Source organism: Hyperolius riggenbachi, chromosome 2 (assembly GCF_040937935.1).
Source record: "Hyperolius riggenbachi isolate aHypRig1 chromosome 2, aHypRig1.pri, whole genome shotgun sequence".
NCBI classification, from domain to species: domain Eukaryota; kingdom Metazoa; phylum Chordata; class Amphibia; order Anura; family Hyperoliidae; genus Hyperolius; species Hyperolius riggenbachi.
In genome coordinates this window covers 233,842,840-233,864,291 of record NC_090647.1, presented here as the reverse complement: position 1 = coordinate 233,864,291, position 21,452 = coordinate 233,842,840, and the positions used below count along the sequence as shown (strand labels likewise).

General features: G+C 40.7%; 1 protein-coding gene across 15 annotated transcripts in view; it reads left to right on the top strand.

Annotated features, from left to right (window-relative positions):
- Nucleotides 1-21,452, top strand: part of DMD (dystrophin) — a 3,066,377-nt gene that overhangs the window by 2,110,533 nt on the left and 934,392 nt on the right. For all 15 annotated transcript variants that reach the window (XM_068268325.1, XM_068268327.1, XM_068268324.1 and 12 more), the window contains one exon: nt 18,579-18,768. In XM_068268325.1, the coding sequence (XP_068124426.1) occupies nt 18,579-18,768 (190 nt within the window). The remainder of the gene's footprint in view (nt 1-18,578; nt 18,769-21,452) is intronic.

The following is a 21,452-nucleotide window of genomic DNA, read 5'->3' as shown; positions in this document are numbered from 1 at the left end:
GGCTCTTACAGCAGTGGAACAAATTTGAAAAACAAATTCTTAACACTGGAAGACTTTGGAGCCTCTTGTTCATCCAGTATCTCCAATGCACTGTGTGTTTGTCTACATTTTATTAAAGTTTGTGTCTTACAAGAGGCTTTGTTTATCTGTGTATATAGGTGGAAGGTTGTTCAGAAGTCATGCTGGATACAATGTGTACTGTACTATTATTTAACAGTCCAATAGACACAAATTATCCTATAGATTCGCTACAGCTTAACCTGTTCATTGGATGTGCATATGTACTTGATGGATCACCTGTGTAATATGTTGGCGTCATATAAATCCAATGAAAAATAATAATTATAATCTTGTGTACAGTCAGAACCAGAGGTGGAGGGAGGACAAGTGGCACAAGACAGAGCATCTCCTTGTGGATGGAGGAAGGAGTGAGAACAATGCAATCAGGGGCTGCTCAGATATCTGTGGTCACTAAGGATCCAGCATCCCAGGTGTACACTAGGTGTACACACTGTACATAGACTAGATGCACACACTGTTCTGTTCGTCAGCCTCAGCTAAGATTATTATCGTGTGTGTATGTGGAAGCAGTGTGTACCGGAAGCAGTTCATTTAGGCGCTCATTGCCGAGCACCGAAACTGGGCGCCATCATAGCAACAATGCCCTACATAACGGAAATTTGGGGATCTGGCGATTGCCAGTCCAGACCCCAAATTACATCTCCCTTCGAGTTGCTACAACTCGGTGGGGAATAGTATTTAACCCCGCCGGGGAGTTTAGCGGCAGTAGGGAGAGCGGTCATTTAGCTTGTCCTACACCAAACTGCCTGGCGCCGTTTAACTTTGCTCTTTGTAGGTTCGGAAATAGAAGGAATATTGAAAACACAAATACAATGCAAAAACTAAAATATCTGTATTAACTGAAATGGTCGCTGCAATACAGAACACTCAGGGATCAGTGACATTTTGTCAAGCAACAGAATGATAGCCTTATTAAAATCTAGCTATCTAATTTATGATAACTCATTAGAGCAACATATATTAGTTATAACACTCAGCTTTGTTTGTATTCCAGGTAATACAGCAGGCCTCTTTCTATTTTTTAAAACGTACCTTTCTGTCATCCATTCCAAGTTAGGCAAATTTCCAAACACTGCGGCCAACTGGATAAAAGGGCACACTTTTACCAGGCTATTTTCCCTGGCATCATTTCCTAATTAATTCCACCAAAATGTCAGCGCTAAATTTCCTCAATCTGTATGCCCTTTTGTGGACAGTTCTGCAGTGACTTCAATAAATGAACACTCTATTTATTAATGCGGTCCAAAATTCTGAAACATTTAAGAACCTCTGAACTTTTCCCTACACAGGGCCCAGTATTTAAAATTCTGTCGCACTGTGTATTTCAGCAAAGTGCAAGGAGATAAAATTCATGACTAACAATTTCCATAAAAAAACACTTAGCAGTTTGTTGCTCTAAAGGCACATGAGCAATGTTAACATTTAATGCTTTCTCAATTTTTTCCTGCATATTTCAAAGAAAGAGCATCTGTATGATAGAAAGTGGTTTGGGGAAGACGCACATAAAATCTCATTTAGCAATGTCAGAAATCCAGATAATGTTTACGGTGCTAGCTCAGGCTTGAAGAAAGTCAAAATAAAATATGTTACATTTTATCCCATGAATTCTGGGAATGCATTCCAGCTGATTCCTCCCCAACCTGAAGGAGCAGTTGCCTTGGGGGCTACCTATAAAACTCAATCCTGTGTGGGCATACAGTGCCAGAGTTTGTTTATATCCATGGATAAGCAGCTTGATTACTTTCCTTCTCCAACACGCTCACACACACACAAAAACACACTGGATGGTAATCTAAGCACTAGCCAGCTGTGAGGGGGCATCATGGAGCAATATTGCCCAGACCATTAACTCATACACACACTCATTAGCTACATCCCACAATATAAATTCTAGAGCTGCAGGCTGTCATTTTAGTGAGTTCTATCTGTTGCCAAGTGAATAAAATGAAGACGTTACGCCAAGTGGCAGCAGAGCCTGCAGAGCTTGCTGTTAATGTTGTCAGCTTTGCTGCTTCAGTTCACTTGATCAATTCCCGTTCATTTTTAAACAAACATCTTACTAAGCTACTATTCTTTTTTGGGCTATTGCTAGTGTTTTTATTACATGTTTACGTAATCATCAATGCACGGTTTTCATTTACTTTAATAAATCATGTAAAATCTGGTCATGGTCATGATTTGAGAAAGGACCTATAAGGCCCGAAACGCCTGTGCCTCATCATATAGCACAGACCCACAGATGGACTTTTTATCTGCTGTTATGCTGCAATTTTAATGAGCTATAATAAATAAACCTTTTAGATGCTGTGAATCGTATGGAGTGGTCTGCAAATATCCTTGTGACTCCAAAGGTGATTCCTGCACATCTAGTGTACCATCGGTGCAGTGGCAATTACGTTGAAGTCTGTATGCTAAGCTAGACATGTTGGGCTGGTAACTCTGTATCATTCAGTCAGGAGCATGGTCGGAGACTTGGCGCTGACACAGACCTTTCTTAGATAAAGGGTTAAATGTAAAGTTACTTTGGAGAACTGATGCACAGGCCGTATCCCCACTTAGAAAGACGTGGTGGCAGATATCTATCTATGTGTGTGTATGGACAAGGCTTCATGGTGTAGATAACATTACCAGTTACATTCCACTCAGCTTGCTGGTAGATATTTGGTGGACCTGAGTGCTGGAATATCTGTGTAATGATTTTCTATGTAGACACTTAGTGGCAAAATGTATTTTTAAGAGTGAATAAGCTCTATGGTTAGCTGATGTTGGAAAAAATATCCTTTTATAAGTATTTGTTCAGGAGCCCCTTCCACAGCGATTTCCTTCATCACTATCACTACAAACTGCAGTTTTTTTTTCAGAGAGTTCAGACTTTGCTGCAATCTGCAAAATCATAAATAAACTTTGCCTATCTCAACTGCCACCTTAAATTGTAATACCCACACCTCAATGCGAGGGATCAGCCCCACCAGAAAATGATGTATAGTAATATTAACAATAAAAATGGGAGAGATCATAGGTATATGCAAAAATAGAAAATTAGCTTTATTGTGACACCAAATCCAATCGTGTGTAGCCAAATTAAAATCAATTAAAAGTAGCCTGTATTGTGCACACCACCTTCCACACCTTCATCACGCACCACACACTCAACCACCCCTATCAGTACCGGTACCAGTTTAGCCGTATCTTCAGAGAGGGGGAGAGAGTTGTATGTGCCTAATAATGAAGGGTCATCGGAATCCTCTTCAGCTTGCAAGCTAGTTGTAACAAAGTCCAAATAGTCTCACCACAAGTAGTTCAGTCGTTCAGTTACTGTCACTGCGATGTCATCTGAACAATTCACCACCAAGGTACGGATCATCGGACAGCATAGGCTTTCTGGCATCTGCTCTACCCGCTCTGCTGTATTGCCGTATGGCGGGGAACGCGCACTGATGCCATGTCCTGCTAGCGTGATATTGCAGCCGTGAGGAGCGCTCCAGGTCACGTGATTCAGACCCGCCCACCGACGCGTTGCGCCCGCTCACTTGCGTGCTTCGTCAGGGTGTACGTGGCTTTCCATTGGCTACACAGTCCGTCTTTTCTACCCATCAGCTACGGGGCGGGGAGTCCTTCAGTACGTTATAATTCCGCGTACATGCGGAAGTCTATGCGCACCACCTCAACACCGTCGCACGCTACTGATGGTATCCATGGCAACTCATATGTACCAATTATAGCTTCAGATCCGCGTTCAGGCGGCGTCTTTTCAGCGTTTGAGCTCACATATTGCTCCTTTTCTCAACGCATTTGTATGCACCCATAGATTGAAGGTGAGTTCAAGGAAGGAGATTATATATATATATATATATGTGTCTCATTTCCCACATTTAGGACACATAGAGTTTCCCTGCTTAGTTTGTTTGGGTTATATTTCATCTGCTTGCTAAAAAGGTCAACAGTTGGAATATCTCATCCCCCTCTCCCTTTCCAATCACAGATGGCTTCCCAAAACAGTAGTATGAAGGTCACCACCGGTTAGGGCAGGAATGGGGCATAACTCAGTTCACTATTAAGTCCTGCTGACCCCATAGCCCCCAGATGGTAGATCCACCGGCTTTTTGCTGCTTCAATAGTTTTAATCGGTCTCCCCCTCTCCTATTCATTGGGATTGAAGCAATCCCCATTGCTTTCAGGCCTCTTGGATCGCCATCATGATGTTCCTGGCAGAAATGTTCCGCAACGGAACTCTTGTATTGTCCATTGTCCTGAAGGCCACTGTTAATATTAGATATGTGTTCCATGACACGTGTTTTTAGCTTGCGGGTAGTTAGTCCTACATATATCTTGTGACATGGGCACTCCAAACGATAAATGACCCATTCACTATCACAATTAATAAAGCTCCTAATTTTCCATTGTTTCCTCCCTGATGCATCCTGGAAGGTTTTAGCTTGCACCATTACTTCACATGCAACACACTTGCCACATCTAAACATTCCCACAGTTTTGCTACGGCCTAACCAGTTGGTCGTTACTGTAGGGACGTATTGTGAAGTTACCAATGCATCCTTCAAGTTAGGTGCGCGCTTTGCTACGAGCAATGGGCGTTCACCAACAATTCCCTTCAGATCGGGATCGGTCTGCAATATTGGCCAAAATTTGGATAGGATCTCCTGGATTTTCCTCCAGTTGGCATTATATGGTGTTATAAATCTGGGGGGTTCAATCTTTTTATCAGGCCTGCCTCTAGGGCGGCCTGTATTACCAGCCAACAACTCATCCCTTGCTCGCATCCTGGCCCTTTCAAAGCCGGTGCAGAGCACATCATGACGGTACCCCCGCTCCCGGAAGCGGTCATACATGTCTAAGGCTTCCCTGCAATCTGCCCCACATGGTGATACAAAGCAAAGTGCATCAGCCTTTTAAAAAGCCTATTGATTCCTTCAGGTGAACTGCAGCATTAAAACCTCCCTAGCGGTATGGACAGATATATCCATCCATAAAAACATGCTGTGAACAGTATAAACGTGCATTCACATCAATGCACTGTATACTAGACCATTGCTTGACACATTTTGGCAAGTTACAGGAAAAAAATTTAAAAATAAATTTTATCACTTTTTGCACAGAAATCCTGGGAAAATTGAACACCAGGGAGGTTGCCATATGGCCACATTTTATTGCTAGATTTTTAATTAGAGAAGCTTATATTGACATAAAAATGTAATATTTGGGAGTTTTGCTCACTAAGCTAGGAATGCAGTGCTGCATGTATGCCATTGCCTGCTAGCACACTTTTGAAAAAGAGGCAAGACTATACTTCCCATTTGAGTCAGTTTTCAGGCTCTGTAATCTGACCTTAGAGCAGACAGTAAAATTGTGTTACATCGATTGTTTTCTTTGTTTAAAATGCTCCACCTGCTATCTGCAAGTAGTGAATTAGGCATCTTTGTATGCAAACATTGTATTCACCCAATCCGAAGAAATGTGTTTTTATTGCAGTTAGTGTATATTTATAATATCCTGTATACGAGGTATAAAATCCCCCTTGTTTAATATTGCATTTATAAAGTACTAGCTGATTGCCTGGCATTGCCGACATGTATCTGGTTGTTGTTGGCCCCGTGTAAAAATGGCTGCAGTTCATATTTTCCCATGTAAAAAAGTTAGTTGTTTTTGGCTCCCCCCACTGTTTCTGACCTTGACACACAGTCACTCAGTAACAAACTTTGTTAGCTTTGTAGTCTTCGGCATCAATAATTTAAATTTTCCCATTGAAATTAAATAAATGTGATAGGCTATTTGTGGCTCCACCCCATTTTTTGAATTTGAACTCCATTCACCCAATGACCGAGTGTACCAGGTTTGAGGCTTCTGCCATTAAGAGTTTAAAAACGTGTGCAGGGGGACGCGAGACCCCCAGAACATATCATCCCAGGTAGTAAGGGATCTGTATACCAAGTTTCATTGATATCGGTCAAGGCATTTCCGAGTGATCGTGGCACATACATACATACATACATACTAACATCTGATTTTATATATAGAGAGATTATTTATCCCCCCCCCCAGTGTACATTAGGGGTCTCAAACTCGCGGCCTACGGGCCATTTGCGGCCCTCGATACAATATTTTGTGGCCTGAAGCTCCCTTATAGTTCACCACAGTGCCCCCAAGTAATCCTCCGCATCCTCGTCGCTAAACGAGGGCTGCAGAGCCCCCAAATCGTCCGGGAGGCAATCCGTCGGCATTTCCAGGATGTCAGGAAGGGCAGAGCTGAAGCTGAAAGCTCTGCCCCTTCCAGGAAATGCCGGTGGATTTCCCCCCAGGCGATTTGGGGGCTCTGCAGCCCCCGTTTTGCGGTGGGGACACGGCGGATAACTTGTAATGGGAGCACTGAAGCGAACTATAAGGTAAAATAGGCAAAATAGTTTGCTTCAGTGTGAATTTGATTTTGAAATAAAAATCAGTGCAAGGGACGGGGGGGGGGGCGCGGGGGGGGGGGGGCTGATGCGGGAGCTGCTGGTTGACTTTTTTTGTGAAACCCCTTATGCGGCCCAGCCTCATCCTGACTTTGCCTCCTGCGGCCCCCAGGTAAATTGAGTTTGAGACCCCTGGTGTACATCCACCTACTTGTCTGACAGCTTTTCCTAACTGTCCCTTAACCCTGTACTCCCTTCTCCCTTCATGGATGTGTGAGAAAGGATTACTTGCATATCTGTGATCTGTTATCTGCACATAAGATCTAATGATTGGTTATCTTGGGCTTTACACAAAAAGGAAACCAAAGGACTATGGCTAGCACTAAGGTAGCCAAATATCTAGTGATTCTGATTCAGTCGATAAAGTGTTCGACTTCATTAATCGATCAACTTCAATATGCCCACCCAGTACAAGCGATATCCTATGCGATTCAACTTCGCTAATCGATCTGACTGATGTTGTGTATCCATGCTCTGAATGCAAAAAATCGATTCAGATAGAATGGCATGTGAATAGTAGCCGATTCATGTGTGTTTGACATATATCTTGCATCCTGCTCGATTCACTAAGCTAGTCGATTCGACATGATATCAGCCACTTTAATTAGGCATACTGGAACACTTGATTCTCTCTCAATTCTATAAAATGATCAAATCAAATGGTCAATCCTACAGCCCAATTGCTGCATGTATGGCTACCTTAAGGCCTAAGATGCAGATAGAAGTTCGCAAATATTTGAGTAATACTGTGTCACACAACTATTATTATTATTTAGTATTTATATAGCACCTACATCTTCTGCAGCGCTGTACAGAGTATATATTATTTTCACTTAACTGTCCCTCAGAGTGGCTCACAATCGAATCCCTACCATAGTCACATGTCCATCATTGTCTAGGGCCAGTTTTAGTGGGAAGTCAATTAACTTATCTGTATGTGTTTGGGATCTGGAAGGAAACCAGAACGCCTGGAGGAAACCCATGCAGACACTTTTACCCAGATAGTATCTTAGCTGGTTAGCTGGTTTTCTGACCAGGGACCCAGCATTGCAAGGCGAGAGTGCTTAGGGAGAGTGGAAATTAGGAGACAAGCAAGCAGACCAACAGCAGTGCTGATGTATGTATATGTACAGAATATTGGTTAAACTCTCCTCATGCACCTAAGAGTTTCAAAATAAGGTACAACAAGATGAATAAACTACAGTGTGCGCTGATACTGGTTTGAATTATTTGTCTGAATCTGTCCCCGCAGCTTCTACATGGTTAAAATCAGTGAATATTGTGGGTGGGTCAGGTCAGTTAGTGTTAGGCTTTAGTAGAAGGAGGACCTGTGTGAGAAGAGGCTTAGGTTAGGTGATAAGAAAATATCAATAAAAAAATTAATCAATATAAATAATCTATTATCAGAATTAGTCGCTCATCAATAGTAGAATATCGATGGCAATATTCTACTAATGGTTGTCCCTAGTGTCTAAATTACCACACCACGTTTTGCTTGGAGGTTTTTGCAATGTACACAGCAGGAGATAACAAGCTTGTATTATAGAATAGAAGCAAAATCAGCAGTGTAAATAAGTACAATTAATTAATAAACAGAGCCTTGTTTTGAGTTTTGTTTAGCACATTTAGCTATGCAACAAAGTGTTATGAAAACTTAAGAGTTTAAAAATAACCATCTTCTGTATATCTGATTCAAGAGAAAAGCAAAAGTAATGCTTGCTTTTATTGGATGGATGCATGTATAGATCGAGCATTACTGGAATACACTGCTTGTTGGTGATTTTGAGTTTTGTAAGCAGGAGAAACAGGTTCTTTGCTTTTCCATCCAGTTTCCAAATTCTCTCACTCTTTTTTTCTTTCTTTTTTTTTTTAAGTTCTTCACTTGTGAATTTTCTATTGCTCGTAAAAATAAATGCTCCTTGAAGAGGTAAATGAGTTAAGTTAATGTATTGGCTAATGGTACTCCCACAGATCTTTCCTAATTCCTTCATCTTGCACACGATCTGCATTGTTATACTGCAGTATAGAAACGGGAGGGTGGTGGAGAAAGAATAATGAAGACTAGATAATTAAAGTGAAATAAGGAAAGACAAGGTGAATGAAAAATGTGCATGCCATTTTTATCTTTAATTAAAAAAGGTAGATAAATTGAGCCGGTCTGTCAGCAGGGGGGGGGGGGGATCTCTTGCATGGCACTGCTTTCTAAAGTTGGGGGATTGAGCTTTTTGAGAAGGAGAGTGGTAAGTTATGTCACTACGGGGAATTGGGATATGAGAAGTCAGCAGACAAACAGACACTAGCTAATAATATCATCTGAAAGTGTGAACGACACCTGATAAGTGGAAACAACAGCTTCCCTAAATGTTCTGTTCAGCTTCAGATCCTTTGTATCAAATGGAAGTTGTGAAGATTTATCTCTGTGCAAATCTGACTCTTTTCTCTGAGGATACAACATTTTGTTATTTGTGGCACAATACATATGATTGCTTCTTGTAGGAAATTATGGACTTAAACTGATGCAGTTTTTTTTCTTCATATAGTTTAATTAACATACTGAACCACTACAGAGAAATAAATGCAGCTTTGTCTTACGTACTTAAAGTAAACCCGAGGTGAGAGTGATATGTAGGCTGCCATATTTATTTCCATCACTAGAGCCTGTGATGATATAGTTGCTGTAAATTTTAATTCCGCATATGAACGGCCAGTGGCCAGAAAGCGAAGGGTCACTGAGAGGCTCTGTTCGGCCGTAATGGCTGTTCGCATGACAGTGTCCTGCTTTGTTATCTGCAGATGAATCCGCTCCAACAACTTGTCAAAGTTTTCTTCAGACATCCGCATTTAATTACGAAAGTCATCAGGATTATTCTTTCGCAATTCTTGAATAAGCCCCATGTGTCCTAATTGATCACGTTTCTGCAACCAAGCTTTGGCCCATTCTTCAGACATCCGCATTTAATTACGAAAGTCATCAGGATTATTCTCTCGCAATTCTTGAATAAGCCCCATGTGTCCTAATTGATCACGTTTCTGCAACCAAGCTTTGGCCCATTCTTGCCTCTCTCTCTCTCCTCCTACGCTTGGATGCTGACCTTCTTCTTGCTACTGTAGCCAATAGCAGCAAGCCAACACAGGTCTGCACACGATCCTGCTGGCACAGAGCCATGCTTCAACATCAGAGATCAAAATGGCGAATAACCCATTCTGAATTCCGATCTCTCTTTTGTTTGTAATTCACTTCTGGTTAATTATTCCGAACAGAAGTACAATCCCTTGCTACTCGCTCCTCCCTGCTCCAGCCCACTTACAAGATTGAAAACAGAATAGCTCTGTGAATCGTTTGTGTTTTTTGTCTTTTTTCAATTCCATTTTGATTGATAACCAGATCAGAATCTGTCACAATCGGACAGCATTATCAATTGAATTTAAGATCGGGGATCTGTGTATTCCCATCATTAAAGGGGAACTGAAGAGAGAGTTATATGGAGGCTGTCATGATTATTTCCTTTTAATCAATACCAGTTGCCTGGCAGCCCTGCTGGTCTATTTCTCTGCAGTAGTATCTGATTAAAACCAGAAACAAGCATGCAGCTAGTCTTGTCAGATCAGACTTATAAGGCTGAACCACGGAAACACCTGATCTGCTGCATGCTTGTTCAGGGGTTATGGCTAATAGTATTAGAGGCAGAGGATCAGCAGGGCTGCCAGGCAACTGGTATTGCTTAAAAGGAAATAAACATGACAGCCTCCATATACCTCTCTCTTCAGTTCCCCTTTAAACAATACTAGTTGTCTGGCAGCACTGCTGATCTATTTGGCTGCAGTATTGTCTGAATAACACCAGAAACAAGTATGAAGCTAATCTTGTCAGTTTTGACAACATTGTCAGAAACACCTGATCTGCATAAGCTTTTTCAGTGCACATGGCTGAAAGTATTAGAGACAGAGGATCAGTAGGACTGCCAGGCAACTGGAAATGCTTAAAAGGGGATAATTATGGCAGCCTCCATATCATCTCACCTCAGGTCTACTTTAAAGTATGACAGTTTTTCCAACGAACTTGGAAAACAAGAAAAAATTATGCTGGCCACAAAAGTGATGGAAAATATGTTTCAAGGGGTCTAACACCTGGAGGGGGACATGGCGGAGTGGAATACATGCCAAAAGACCCGGGAAAAAAATCTGGATTTGATGCAAAACAGCGTTTTAAGGGCAGAAATCACATTGAATGGTAAATTGCAGACCTAAAGTGCTTTAAAACATCTTGCATGTGTATACATCAATCAGGGAGTGTAATCCCCCTTCCTTGCCTCCTCCCTTTCTCCCTTCCTCCTCTCTCCTCTCTCTCTCTGATTTTGTCTTCCAGGGATTTGTAGGCTGTTAAAAGCAAGCTCACATACATTGGCCAGGAATCAAATCCATCAACCTCTGGGTTATGGGCCCAGCACACTTCCGCTGCGCCACTCTACAGTCTGCTTACATTTGTATACAATCTTCAAGCTTAAGAAGGGTACATTAATTCCCTTCACAAAACACAAAGCCGCTCCTGGGTGGGCTTGAACCACCAACCTTTCGGTTAACAGCCAAATGCGCTAACCAATTGTGCCACAGAGACTGTGTATGTAGTTGCTGCTAAATAGCTATCTAGGGTACTCTTCGGACAACTGTTGAACACAAAAGGCAAGGGCGTCCCTGGGTGGGCTTGAACCATCAACCTTTTGCTTAACAGCCAAATGCGCTAACCAATTGTGCCACAGAGACTGTGTATGTAGTTGCTGCTAAATGGCTATCTGGGGTTCTCTTCGGACAACTGTTGAACACAAAAGGCAAGGCCGTCCCTGGGTGCGCTTGAACCACCAACCTTTCGGTTAACAGTCAAATGTGCGAACGCGAACCACCCAAAGTTCGCCTGGAACCGTTCACCGGCGAACCGTTCGGGCCATCTCTAACCACCACTCTTCTGCTTCTGCATTGATGCATAGTAGGAAATATTATTTTACAATAGGGTTTACCTGCACTTCTGCTATATATAAGAGCAATATTTTATGTTCTGTGAAGAGGGCATGGACAAACAACATCAGGTGAGGAATCTGACAAAAGAGAATGAGGTGAAAGGTCATGTGACACACACACAGCACACAGCAAACCCAGTTAAAATACTTTATTGTTTTCATCTAGAAGGATAATGTTGCTAAGCATTCCTCAGAATAACCTGTGTGTAGAAAAGGTGCAGTAAAGTATTTCATACATGCTGTGGAAACATAAACATTATTTTAGCTATCTTTCCAAATCAGGATCTAATATTGTTTCTGCACAATCTGTGTAATCCTTTGAAAGTCAAAGCAGTGTGCATCCAAAGGATTTTCAGCTGTGTCAAAAGGCATTCACCAGAGATGAATGAATTTAAAAGAGATAGTTATTGTATAACTTAGCAAGTTAAATTGCTACATCTACTGCATCACTTTTGCACCTCAGTGGAATTGTAAATGCAAACTTATTTCCTGCGAGATAAGCTGGGCTGCAATTTTCAGGTAATTGGAAGAAGCAGACCCGAGTTGAGTTCTGTCAAGCTGATTTCAGTCTTAAGATATGATGATGATTATTGTGTCAAATGCAATCAAGGATGTAGCCCTTGAACTGACAACAGGGATGGTTGTTTTTAATTCAGGTTTTTATATAAAGTAGACCTCCTATGAGCCTGTAGTCACAGCTGGTTAAAGGAAAAAAATACAAACTGCACACACAGGACATACAGTAATGGCAAGATCTCATAAAATGAGGATACTATCGCAGTACAGGTTATACCTAAACATGTGTGCTGATTTTCAGATAAGTTAAGGAAGCAACAATGAAAAGTAAATTATGTTTCCTTATCATAAACATAAAAGTTTCTTTTCTTTTTTTTTTTTTTTGTAATCTGCTTTAACCTGTTGAATGTGTCAGGATGTTAATCATTTTAAACTCAGCTTTATATAGCCGGGGTGCTGCAGTGCTCTAACACAACTAATAGTCAAAGTTTAGATCCACGGTTGTAAAAGTGTCAAAATGTATGTAGTAATAACTCTATATTAGAATATATTTCCCATAATGGGCAATGTACCTGGCAAGAATATTACAGATGACCTTGAGACATCACCTGCAGATATCACCAGCTAGCACAGAGATTTATCAGCATTGTAACTGAATGTCAAGTCGCACAATAACACTTGCTGCTGCCATATCTTTTGGGGGACACCCCGCGTATTATTGATATTGCACATTAAAATCTTACATAAAACTATGTGTATGCTACCTTCCCATTGGTCTATCAAGTCTTCTGTAATGCATATTTGACTAAACTTTCAGCAAACAGTTTCTTCAATATACAAAGTAAATATTTTTAGGAGGATGAATTAGAGTAACAATACAATTTTCCAGTTAAAGAGTCATAACACATTAGTCCCAATCCAATTCACTTTTTCTCCAAAGTTTTATCATAGGAGATAATATTTAATATTGTGTTAAAATAACTTATGCATTTTGCAATTGAAAAAGTACCAAATAGTAAGTAAAAAGGTTTTGTCAAAATTATTCTAAACATGTTCTTGCTTGCTGGTGCCTTAAAAGACATTTTATATAAGATGTGAAAATGTCCCTTAGGAGAACGCCCACTTTTTCTCCAAAGGTTTTTTTTTTGGGAATATAATTTTTCTTCTTCTGTTTAAAATAACTTTTCAGCACCATGCAAGTATTTTCTTGCTTGCTGGTGGCTTAAAAGGCATTTTAATAATATGTGAAAATATCACTTAGGAGAAAACATAGTTTTTTTGAAAACAGTGTTGTCCACCTACATGAGCAGGGGGCATGGCTAGCACCGGATTTTTTGCCTGTAGGGGGCAGAGCATCAGTGTCTCAGCTCCGGGGGGTGGAACCAAGTGCAAACAAGAAGTTGGTGTGCCGGAGGAGGGGGATTGACACAAAAAATTGGTCGGGAAAGTGGGCCGCCAAATGGACAGCAGTGACATAGAAGAAGAAGTGAATTGAATTGGTGCCAATGTGGCCTACTTTAGTGGCTGTTCTAATACCATTCTAGGTTACAGTATATATTTGTATGGATGGTTCACATAACTTACAAAGTGTTAGCCCTATTTTTTTTCAACTTTCAAGTACTTTTATTTTAAGACTCATAATAATCTATGTGTTCCATTAAAAGCTGCTTCTTGATGAACTGTGGTTAGTGTAGTATACACAAAGATACTATCTTCATTTGGTATAGCCATTTATCTTTACTACGTACAGATGTTTGAGGTGTTTTGGCCACCAGAGCAAAGTTTTCAAAACCATGGCTATGTGGTTCAGGATTTAGGAGAATAGAGAACTGAAATAAGTAGCTGATTGAATTGAGTGTATCTATGCTACAAAAGTGAAATTGAAATTTCCTATGGAATCTACCCAATTTCTTCCACAGTTTCAGTTCCTAATAATAAGGTTTGCTAGTTTAATCACCAGATACTAATTAAATGTGGGAGTGCTATTGAAATAATAGAATACCTAAAATATTAAGAGGTCATTACGTAGTTATTGACAAAAAAGTTACATAAAATAGTTTCAACCGATGGAACTTACGGAGAATGAACACTAGATGGAACTCAGGCAAGGTGGTAATTTGAGGCCACATTGGTGAACAATTGAGCATGCCTGTAGGTGTACCTCAAGTTTGTTTGAAGATCCAGAAAGACATATCTTTCAATGACCGTGCATTTTTACCTTACCGACTTGTTGGTACTTTTTCAGTTGCAGAGAGCTGAAAAGTCATTTTAACCACTTGCCGACCGCACACTCATAACGTGCGTCGGCAAAGTGGCAGCTGCAGGACCAGCGACGCAATACTGCGTCGCCAGCTGCAGCCTAATTAATCAGGAAGCAGCCGCTCGTACGAGCGGCTGCTTCCTGTCAAATCACGGCGGGGGGCTCCGTGAATAGCCTGCGGGCCGCCGATGGCGGCTCGCAGGCTAGATGTAAACACAAGCGGAAATAATCCGCTTTGTTTACATTTGTACGGCGCTGCTGCGCAGCAGCGCCGTAAGGCAGATCGGCGATCCCCGGCCAATCAGCGGCCGGGGATCGCCGCCATGTGACAGGGGACGTCCTGTCACTGGCTGCACAGGACGGATAGCGTCCTGTGCAGCCCGGATCTCCAGGGGAGGCAGCAGGTAGGAGAGGGAGGGGGGAATTTCGCCGCAGAGGGGGGCTTTGAGGTGCCCCCCCCCGCCACCCACAGCAGGCAGGAGAGATCAGACCCCCCCAGCACATCATCCCCATAGGGGGGAAAAAAGGGGGGCAATCTGATCTCCCTGCCTGCACCCTGATCTGTGCTGGGGGCTGCAGAGCCCACCCAGCACAGATCAATCAAACCAGCGCTGGTCCTTAAGGGGGGGTAAAGGGTGGGTCCTCAAGTGGTTAAACAGAACATGAAAAAATATCTCCTAAGAGAAAACTTAGTAGAAAAGTGGATTGAATAGAGGCCATTGAGGTTATTATTGTGTAACAAGATATTGAGATTACCCCTTGAGTGGGCCTTATTTTAAATGTTTCTTATTTCAAGAGGCAATGCCCCCTAACAATAATTTAATTTACTTTTTTTTGCATTGGACAAAAAATGTTAATTGGTGATACATTTGGTGCAACCCTTATTAGCTTTTCCTTCCTTTGGTGTGTACTGTACAATAGTATAGCCTAGTTTTCATGAAGGGATTATTGCTGGTTCTACATAGTTGTGTGTAAAGAATCTGCTGAACAGCAGCGATGGCCACAGAATTAAATTGTAAGCCAGGGGGGGGTAGAGGAGGAGGGAGGTTGCTTGGTGTTCACCAGTGAGATAGGCTGCTTTGCTAGGACATTCACACACCCCTTTCAAATGCAAGGTTGTATGATGTGAATGAGGTAGATAGAATGACTGATGTGTTGAAAAGGTATTTCTTTGGTACAGCTTCAGCGGATTTGCTCGGCTGTGTCTGAATCACCCACCGGAAACAAGCATGCAGCTAATCTTGTCAGATTTTTGTCAGAAACATCTGATCTGCATGCTTGTTCAGGGTCTATTGGTAAGGCTTCTTGCACACAGGGATGTTACAGGCGCACGTTAGTGCAGCCTGTAACGCTCCCCCAACGCACAGCAATGTAACACAAATGGGCTGTTCACACTGCCCACGTTGCGTTACATTGTAACGCAGCAAAGTGCTGCATGCTGTGCATTCTAGGTGGCTAAGCTGCGTTAGACTGTTTGCACATGCTCAGTCATGTTGGGGAGGAGGGGAGAGCGGCCGGGCACATGGCTAATTAATATTCACTGCACTCAGTGACGTGCAGTGTTTACTTCCTGGAGAGGCTGCTCTGTGCGGCGATTGGCCGGGTGGGACCACGTGATGCCGCATGCGTCCAAGAGTGCGCATCACGGCATCACAGACGCCAGAGTGAGCTGCACAACGCGGCTCACTCCGACGTCCACACCAGAGAGCACCAGGCATTGCGTTAGCGGCACGTTATGTGCCCTATAACGTCCCCTAAACGCAACGTCCTGGTGTGTAACTAGCCTAAAAGTAATAGAGACAGTGGATCAGCAGGGCAGCTAGACAATGTGTACTGTTTAAAAGGAAATAAATGTGTCAGCCTCCACATGTCTCTCACCTGGGATTCCCTTTAAATCTGTAAGCTACAGTATGGTTCACTCTGGCAGTACTGAGAGACAGATATAAAACTCACTTCCTTAAAACTAGGTTTCACACAAGGTACAATGTATACTGCACTCCTTATTGAATTGGATTTCTAGCCACTGAAAACATGACAAAATGTAAATACATTTTACAAACTCCTTGTGTGTCACAACTCATTGCATTGTAGTGTTATCTGTTTTTCACAGTATTTGGTTCCGATTATATTTTGCCTTTTCCTCTGCCATTAAATGCAAGAGAAATTAGTGTCTTTGAAATCCAATTATTTAGATAATCAGTTTTAATTACATTTAACTCACTTTGTAATCCATGAATTTGCATTGTAGCTAAATGATTTTAATTAGGCTTTGCAATCTGGTTTTGATGTATGGCTTATCAAACAGCAAAATATAGTGAAATGACAGTTGTAAAATTCAGAACACACATACTTATGTAATTGACTAGATAAGCCTTTTGCCAACATACAATTTGCTGTTTTATTAGATTTCAAATGGTTTACATTTGTCAGTGGTGCAGTTCTAGTAAGTCTTTGTGATATGTATATTATATGCAGCATGTAACCAATGATTGCATATTTTGCAGAGGTGTATATGGTTTAAGCAGGTATAGGAATACTTATTTTAATAATAGAATATATATGCAGTTCTATGCAATTGAAAGAAAACTAAGTCCAAACAATGTTACTGTTAAAAATACTTTGGACAGACATCCCTGTGTAGAGACAAAACATCATGCTGTAGAACATGGCTTCTATGTAACCAACAGGACACAGAACTAATGTAAGGACTAGCCTAAAGTTTACAGGATATATAAGGCTGTTAAAAATGAGCAACCAAAAACATACAAAGTAGTACAGGAACCTGACTGATCCATTTCTGCAGCATCAAGAAGAAAATAATAAGAAAAAAAATAATAAGTATACAAGCTGCAATTAGGGCTATATTTCAAGATTGCATTGTTAGTCCCCTCCTGTGCCGTTCCATGTATGCAATTTCAAGTTCTCTTCCATATGATGATAAGAGAATGTAGCAATCCGTGTAGATATAAGGATTCCCACACGGAAGGCTGTGTAATTTGTGGTGTCCCAGAGAAATTAACCATTAAATAGATGTTCTAAAGAACAGGAAAAAAATGGCAGTGCTCCTAATCAGGCTGCAACTGAAATGAAACCAACAGAGGTGTGCATCTCCCCCCCCCCCCCCCCCGGGACTTAAATACACACATTGAATACAAATCAGATGCAAAACTATGCACTAAACCCTAATCCAGATACATTGAATGCAAACTGATACACATGAATACAGCTACCCATGAGTGGACATAGTACTTTTTGTACAACAGGAGATATTGGCTGTGCTTCTAAATGCAGCCTGCACCTGAGTTGACCAGCTGCATAGATGTGCAGAGGGCAGATTACACAATTTTCAGTCAAAACAGATGCAGCAAATGGAGGACATTAGCTTTCAAAACAGTTTATGCACAGATTATTCAGTAATAGACTCTTTCACGGTGATGACGCACCCTCACGGAAGAGACCTAACCACTAGCTACAATTAAAACATAGTAAGAACCTGAGGCTGCTAGCCATAAATGGTCTACACATTTTCTAAAGAACAGGAAAAAATTGGCAGAGCCCCTTATCAGGCTGCAACTGAAATGAAACCAACAGAGCCTTGCACCACCCCCATACACACTTTGAATACAAATAAGATGCAAAAGTATGCACTAAACTCTAATTTAATCTAATTGAAAGCAAACTGATATACATGGTTGCAGCTATCCATAAGTAGACTTGCATTTTTGTACAACAGGAGATATTGGCAACACTTTAAAGTGCGGGATGCACTTGAGTTGACCAGCTGTATAGATTTGCAGAGCCCAAAACACGGGCAGATTACACAACTTGCATACAAAACAGATGCAGCAAATGGAGGACATTAGCTTCCAAAACAGTTTGTGCGCACATTGTTCAGTACTAGACTCGTTGATTAGATGTAACTGATCTAACAAAGAGTCATATTATGTGATACTAGTCTATACTGGTAGTTGTTGCCCCTGTATCTGTTAACACGGCAAATCTAAGTGGGATGAACACTAGTAAACCTAGGTTTAAAGTTCTAAAGGGCAGCAGCCAAGCGCAAATTGTCCTATTTTTTCCCATTCACATAAAATCTGATTTCTGATTGGTACCAGCAGTTTGCTATCTATCATTAATGTATGCACCATATTGTTTTTACTGTTAGACCCCCTAATATCTAAAATTTCAGCACAACTGCTACATTCAGTGTAATGAACGAATCACTGTAATTTTCTCTTTCAGGGTCAGTGATCGTGATGGTGCTCTTGAAGCAGCTCTACGGCTGTTGCAACAGTTTTACTTAGACTTGGAAAAGTTTCTCGCCTGGCTCACAGAAGCAGAGACCACCGCTAATGTCCTACAGGATGCAAAAAATAAAGACGGGTTGTTAGAGGACACACAAGGTCTCCGGGAATTGACAACCCAGTGGCAGGTAAGAACAGAATGTTATGGCATTCTGTCTGTGATGTTGGAGTTGCAAACTATGCAGTACAATATACAAAATCTATTTTAGCTGTTGGCCCCTGCTTTTTATCTACCAATTAAAATTTTGGAGTAGCCTTATTGTCACATATGCCCCGTAAACTTATCTCATAGTGATACTTTTTACATTAGAATAGAAAGTAATTTGAAAGAAGAGCTACCACCCACTGCAGCGGTAACCTTTATAGTAAATGATTTACATTGAATCCTGTTACACAGCAGCAATTAATCATTAAACTGTGATTCAAACCTGCCAAACATGCTATTACTAACAAGCCCAAAAAAAGAGTTTTCTCATTTCTCGACTGCATACAGTATATGCAGTGTGTATCTAATGTAATCAAGTGCATTCAGTGCTGGTATATGAGCATCTAATCTCCTTAAAAAAGCAATTATTAGACATATATTATTGGTAATTATTATTATTGATTTATAAAGTGCCAACATATTCCGCAGTATTGTACAAAGCAAGAAAAAACATGGGATACAAAATAATACAGACAATGGTATACACCAGTGTACAAAGTACAGAGTTAGTACAAAATGCAGAATCAGTACAAAATACAGAGTTGGTAATAACAGTGACATAAATAATAAGAATAAATGTGTAACAAAATCCAAGACACAAAGGGGTGAGATCCCCCTGCCCTTGTGAGCTTACAATCTAAAGGATGATATATATGATAAGACTGACATATTTTAAGTGTGCCAATATCAAAAGATGTTTTCATATTAGCTCAGCATGCTTCTCACAATATCTTCTTAAAAAAAAAAAAAAAGTATTTGTATAGCGCCTTTCTCCTGTCGGACTCAAAGCGCTTGCGAGGCAGCCACTAGAGCACACTCAGTAGGCAGTAGCAGTGTTAAGGAGACTTGCCCAAGAAACTCCTTACTGAAATAGGTGCTGGCTTACTGAACAGGCAGAGCCGAGATTTGAACCCAGGTCTCCTGTGTCAGAGGCAGAGCCCTTAACCATTACACTATCCAGCCACTATCCAGCTTCTTAACATGAGCACTACATTTTTACCTCCTAGTTTTGAGAAATAAATACATTTTTACCATACTGGACTGTTTACTTAACCCATTTGGAACCACATGTAGTTAAAGCTATGTTGCCCTTGTGGCTGCTTAAGCCTGATGTGGCGTAGTTTTAATGCCACAGGCTCCCGTGCATGGAACACCATAGCGTGTCCCCGCTGGCACAAAAACTCAGCTGTTTGAAGACAGCTGAACTCCGTACCTCAATCAAAATTGGCTCCTGACCCTTGAAAGTAAAAAAAGGGAACAAAAGGCTCTGGTCATTGAGCGGCCAAAGTCTGTCAGTCCTAAAAAATGAGAGATAATGTGATGTTGTCACAAACAGACAAACAGCATATTTTGTTGTAGCATGTCTCATCCCATGGTCCAGCTGGCATATTATTTCTGTAAAGTTTGTAGGTTTGGAGTTACACTTAGTAAAGGTGTGGCGCCTCTCGGTGGACCTGTTTTTGGAGCATTTCACTAAGGTCTTTTGAAAATATTCTTCATGTCGTAGGCATTTCCTCATAGTGGTTTAAGATTAGGTTTCAAGAAGATATATATATCTTTATTCAATTAGCCTTTTCTCCTGATTTTCCTCTTAGGAGAGAAGTTTTCATCTTCCCTTTAAAATAACTTTTTAGTACTTTTGCTTGCTCAGTAGCAGTTTAAAATTAATTTTACTGGCAAGGTGTGAAAATATCACCAAGGAAAAAAATAATGAGAAAAAGTTAATTGCATATGGCCCCATATGTTCACACTAATAATTTAATTTATAGAAAATTCTTTTTTTTTACCCTATCCTTTTTTATTTTAATGGCTGTTTTAAGTAGAATAACTTTTGTCAGGATGGTTGTCATCTTCTTAATGATCTCAGCTATAATTATGTAAATTATTAGTTTTCTTTTTTCTATAACTAATTTTGTGTATTTTAAACTTGTAAGAGTGTTCAACATACTTTAGTTTTACATCTTGCCGTGATTACATTGTATTACACAAAATTAATCCAATTTATTTTAATTGGGAACCTTTCTAAAATCCCCTTCTTCATTGGAAAATATATATTTAACATACTACTAAGCTGGCAGCTCTCTGTATTTTGTGAAGTAATGCTCCAGTGCACCAAATGCAAAAAAAGCTGAATAAATATGTCATAGTTAGTGATTATACAATTTCCAGTCAATTGTTTTCTTCTGGAAGCAAGGAATTAGTTTTCCCTAATTTAATTTTTGAAAATGAGAAGATGAAATGGTTCCTCATGCTGCAACATATTGTGGTGGGAAGATGATCCATCACCTGAGATGAAGCAGAATGGAAGTGTTTGTATATACAGTGTTTCATCCAGTGCTTTATTCATTTGTCTTCATCACCATCCTAAGGCATTTTGTTTAGAATGGGCTACCTTGATTCCACTAAACAAGTCATTATGTGACAGCTCTTTGTGCGGGAGGAACTTTCATTAGCTATTTTATCTATGTCTAGCAGCTCAGGTGTTCAATACGCACTTGCACCATGATCTCCAATTCTCTTTTCGAACATTATGCTTTTGTAGGTCATGATTCTCTGTATAATCTATCACCTGTATTCCTGGTTTGCATACTTTTGCTTATTCACCAC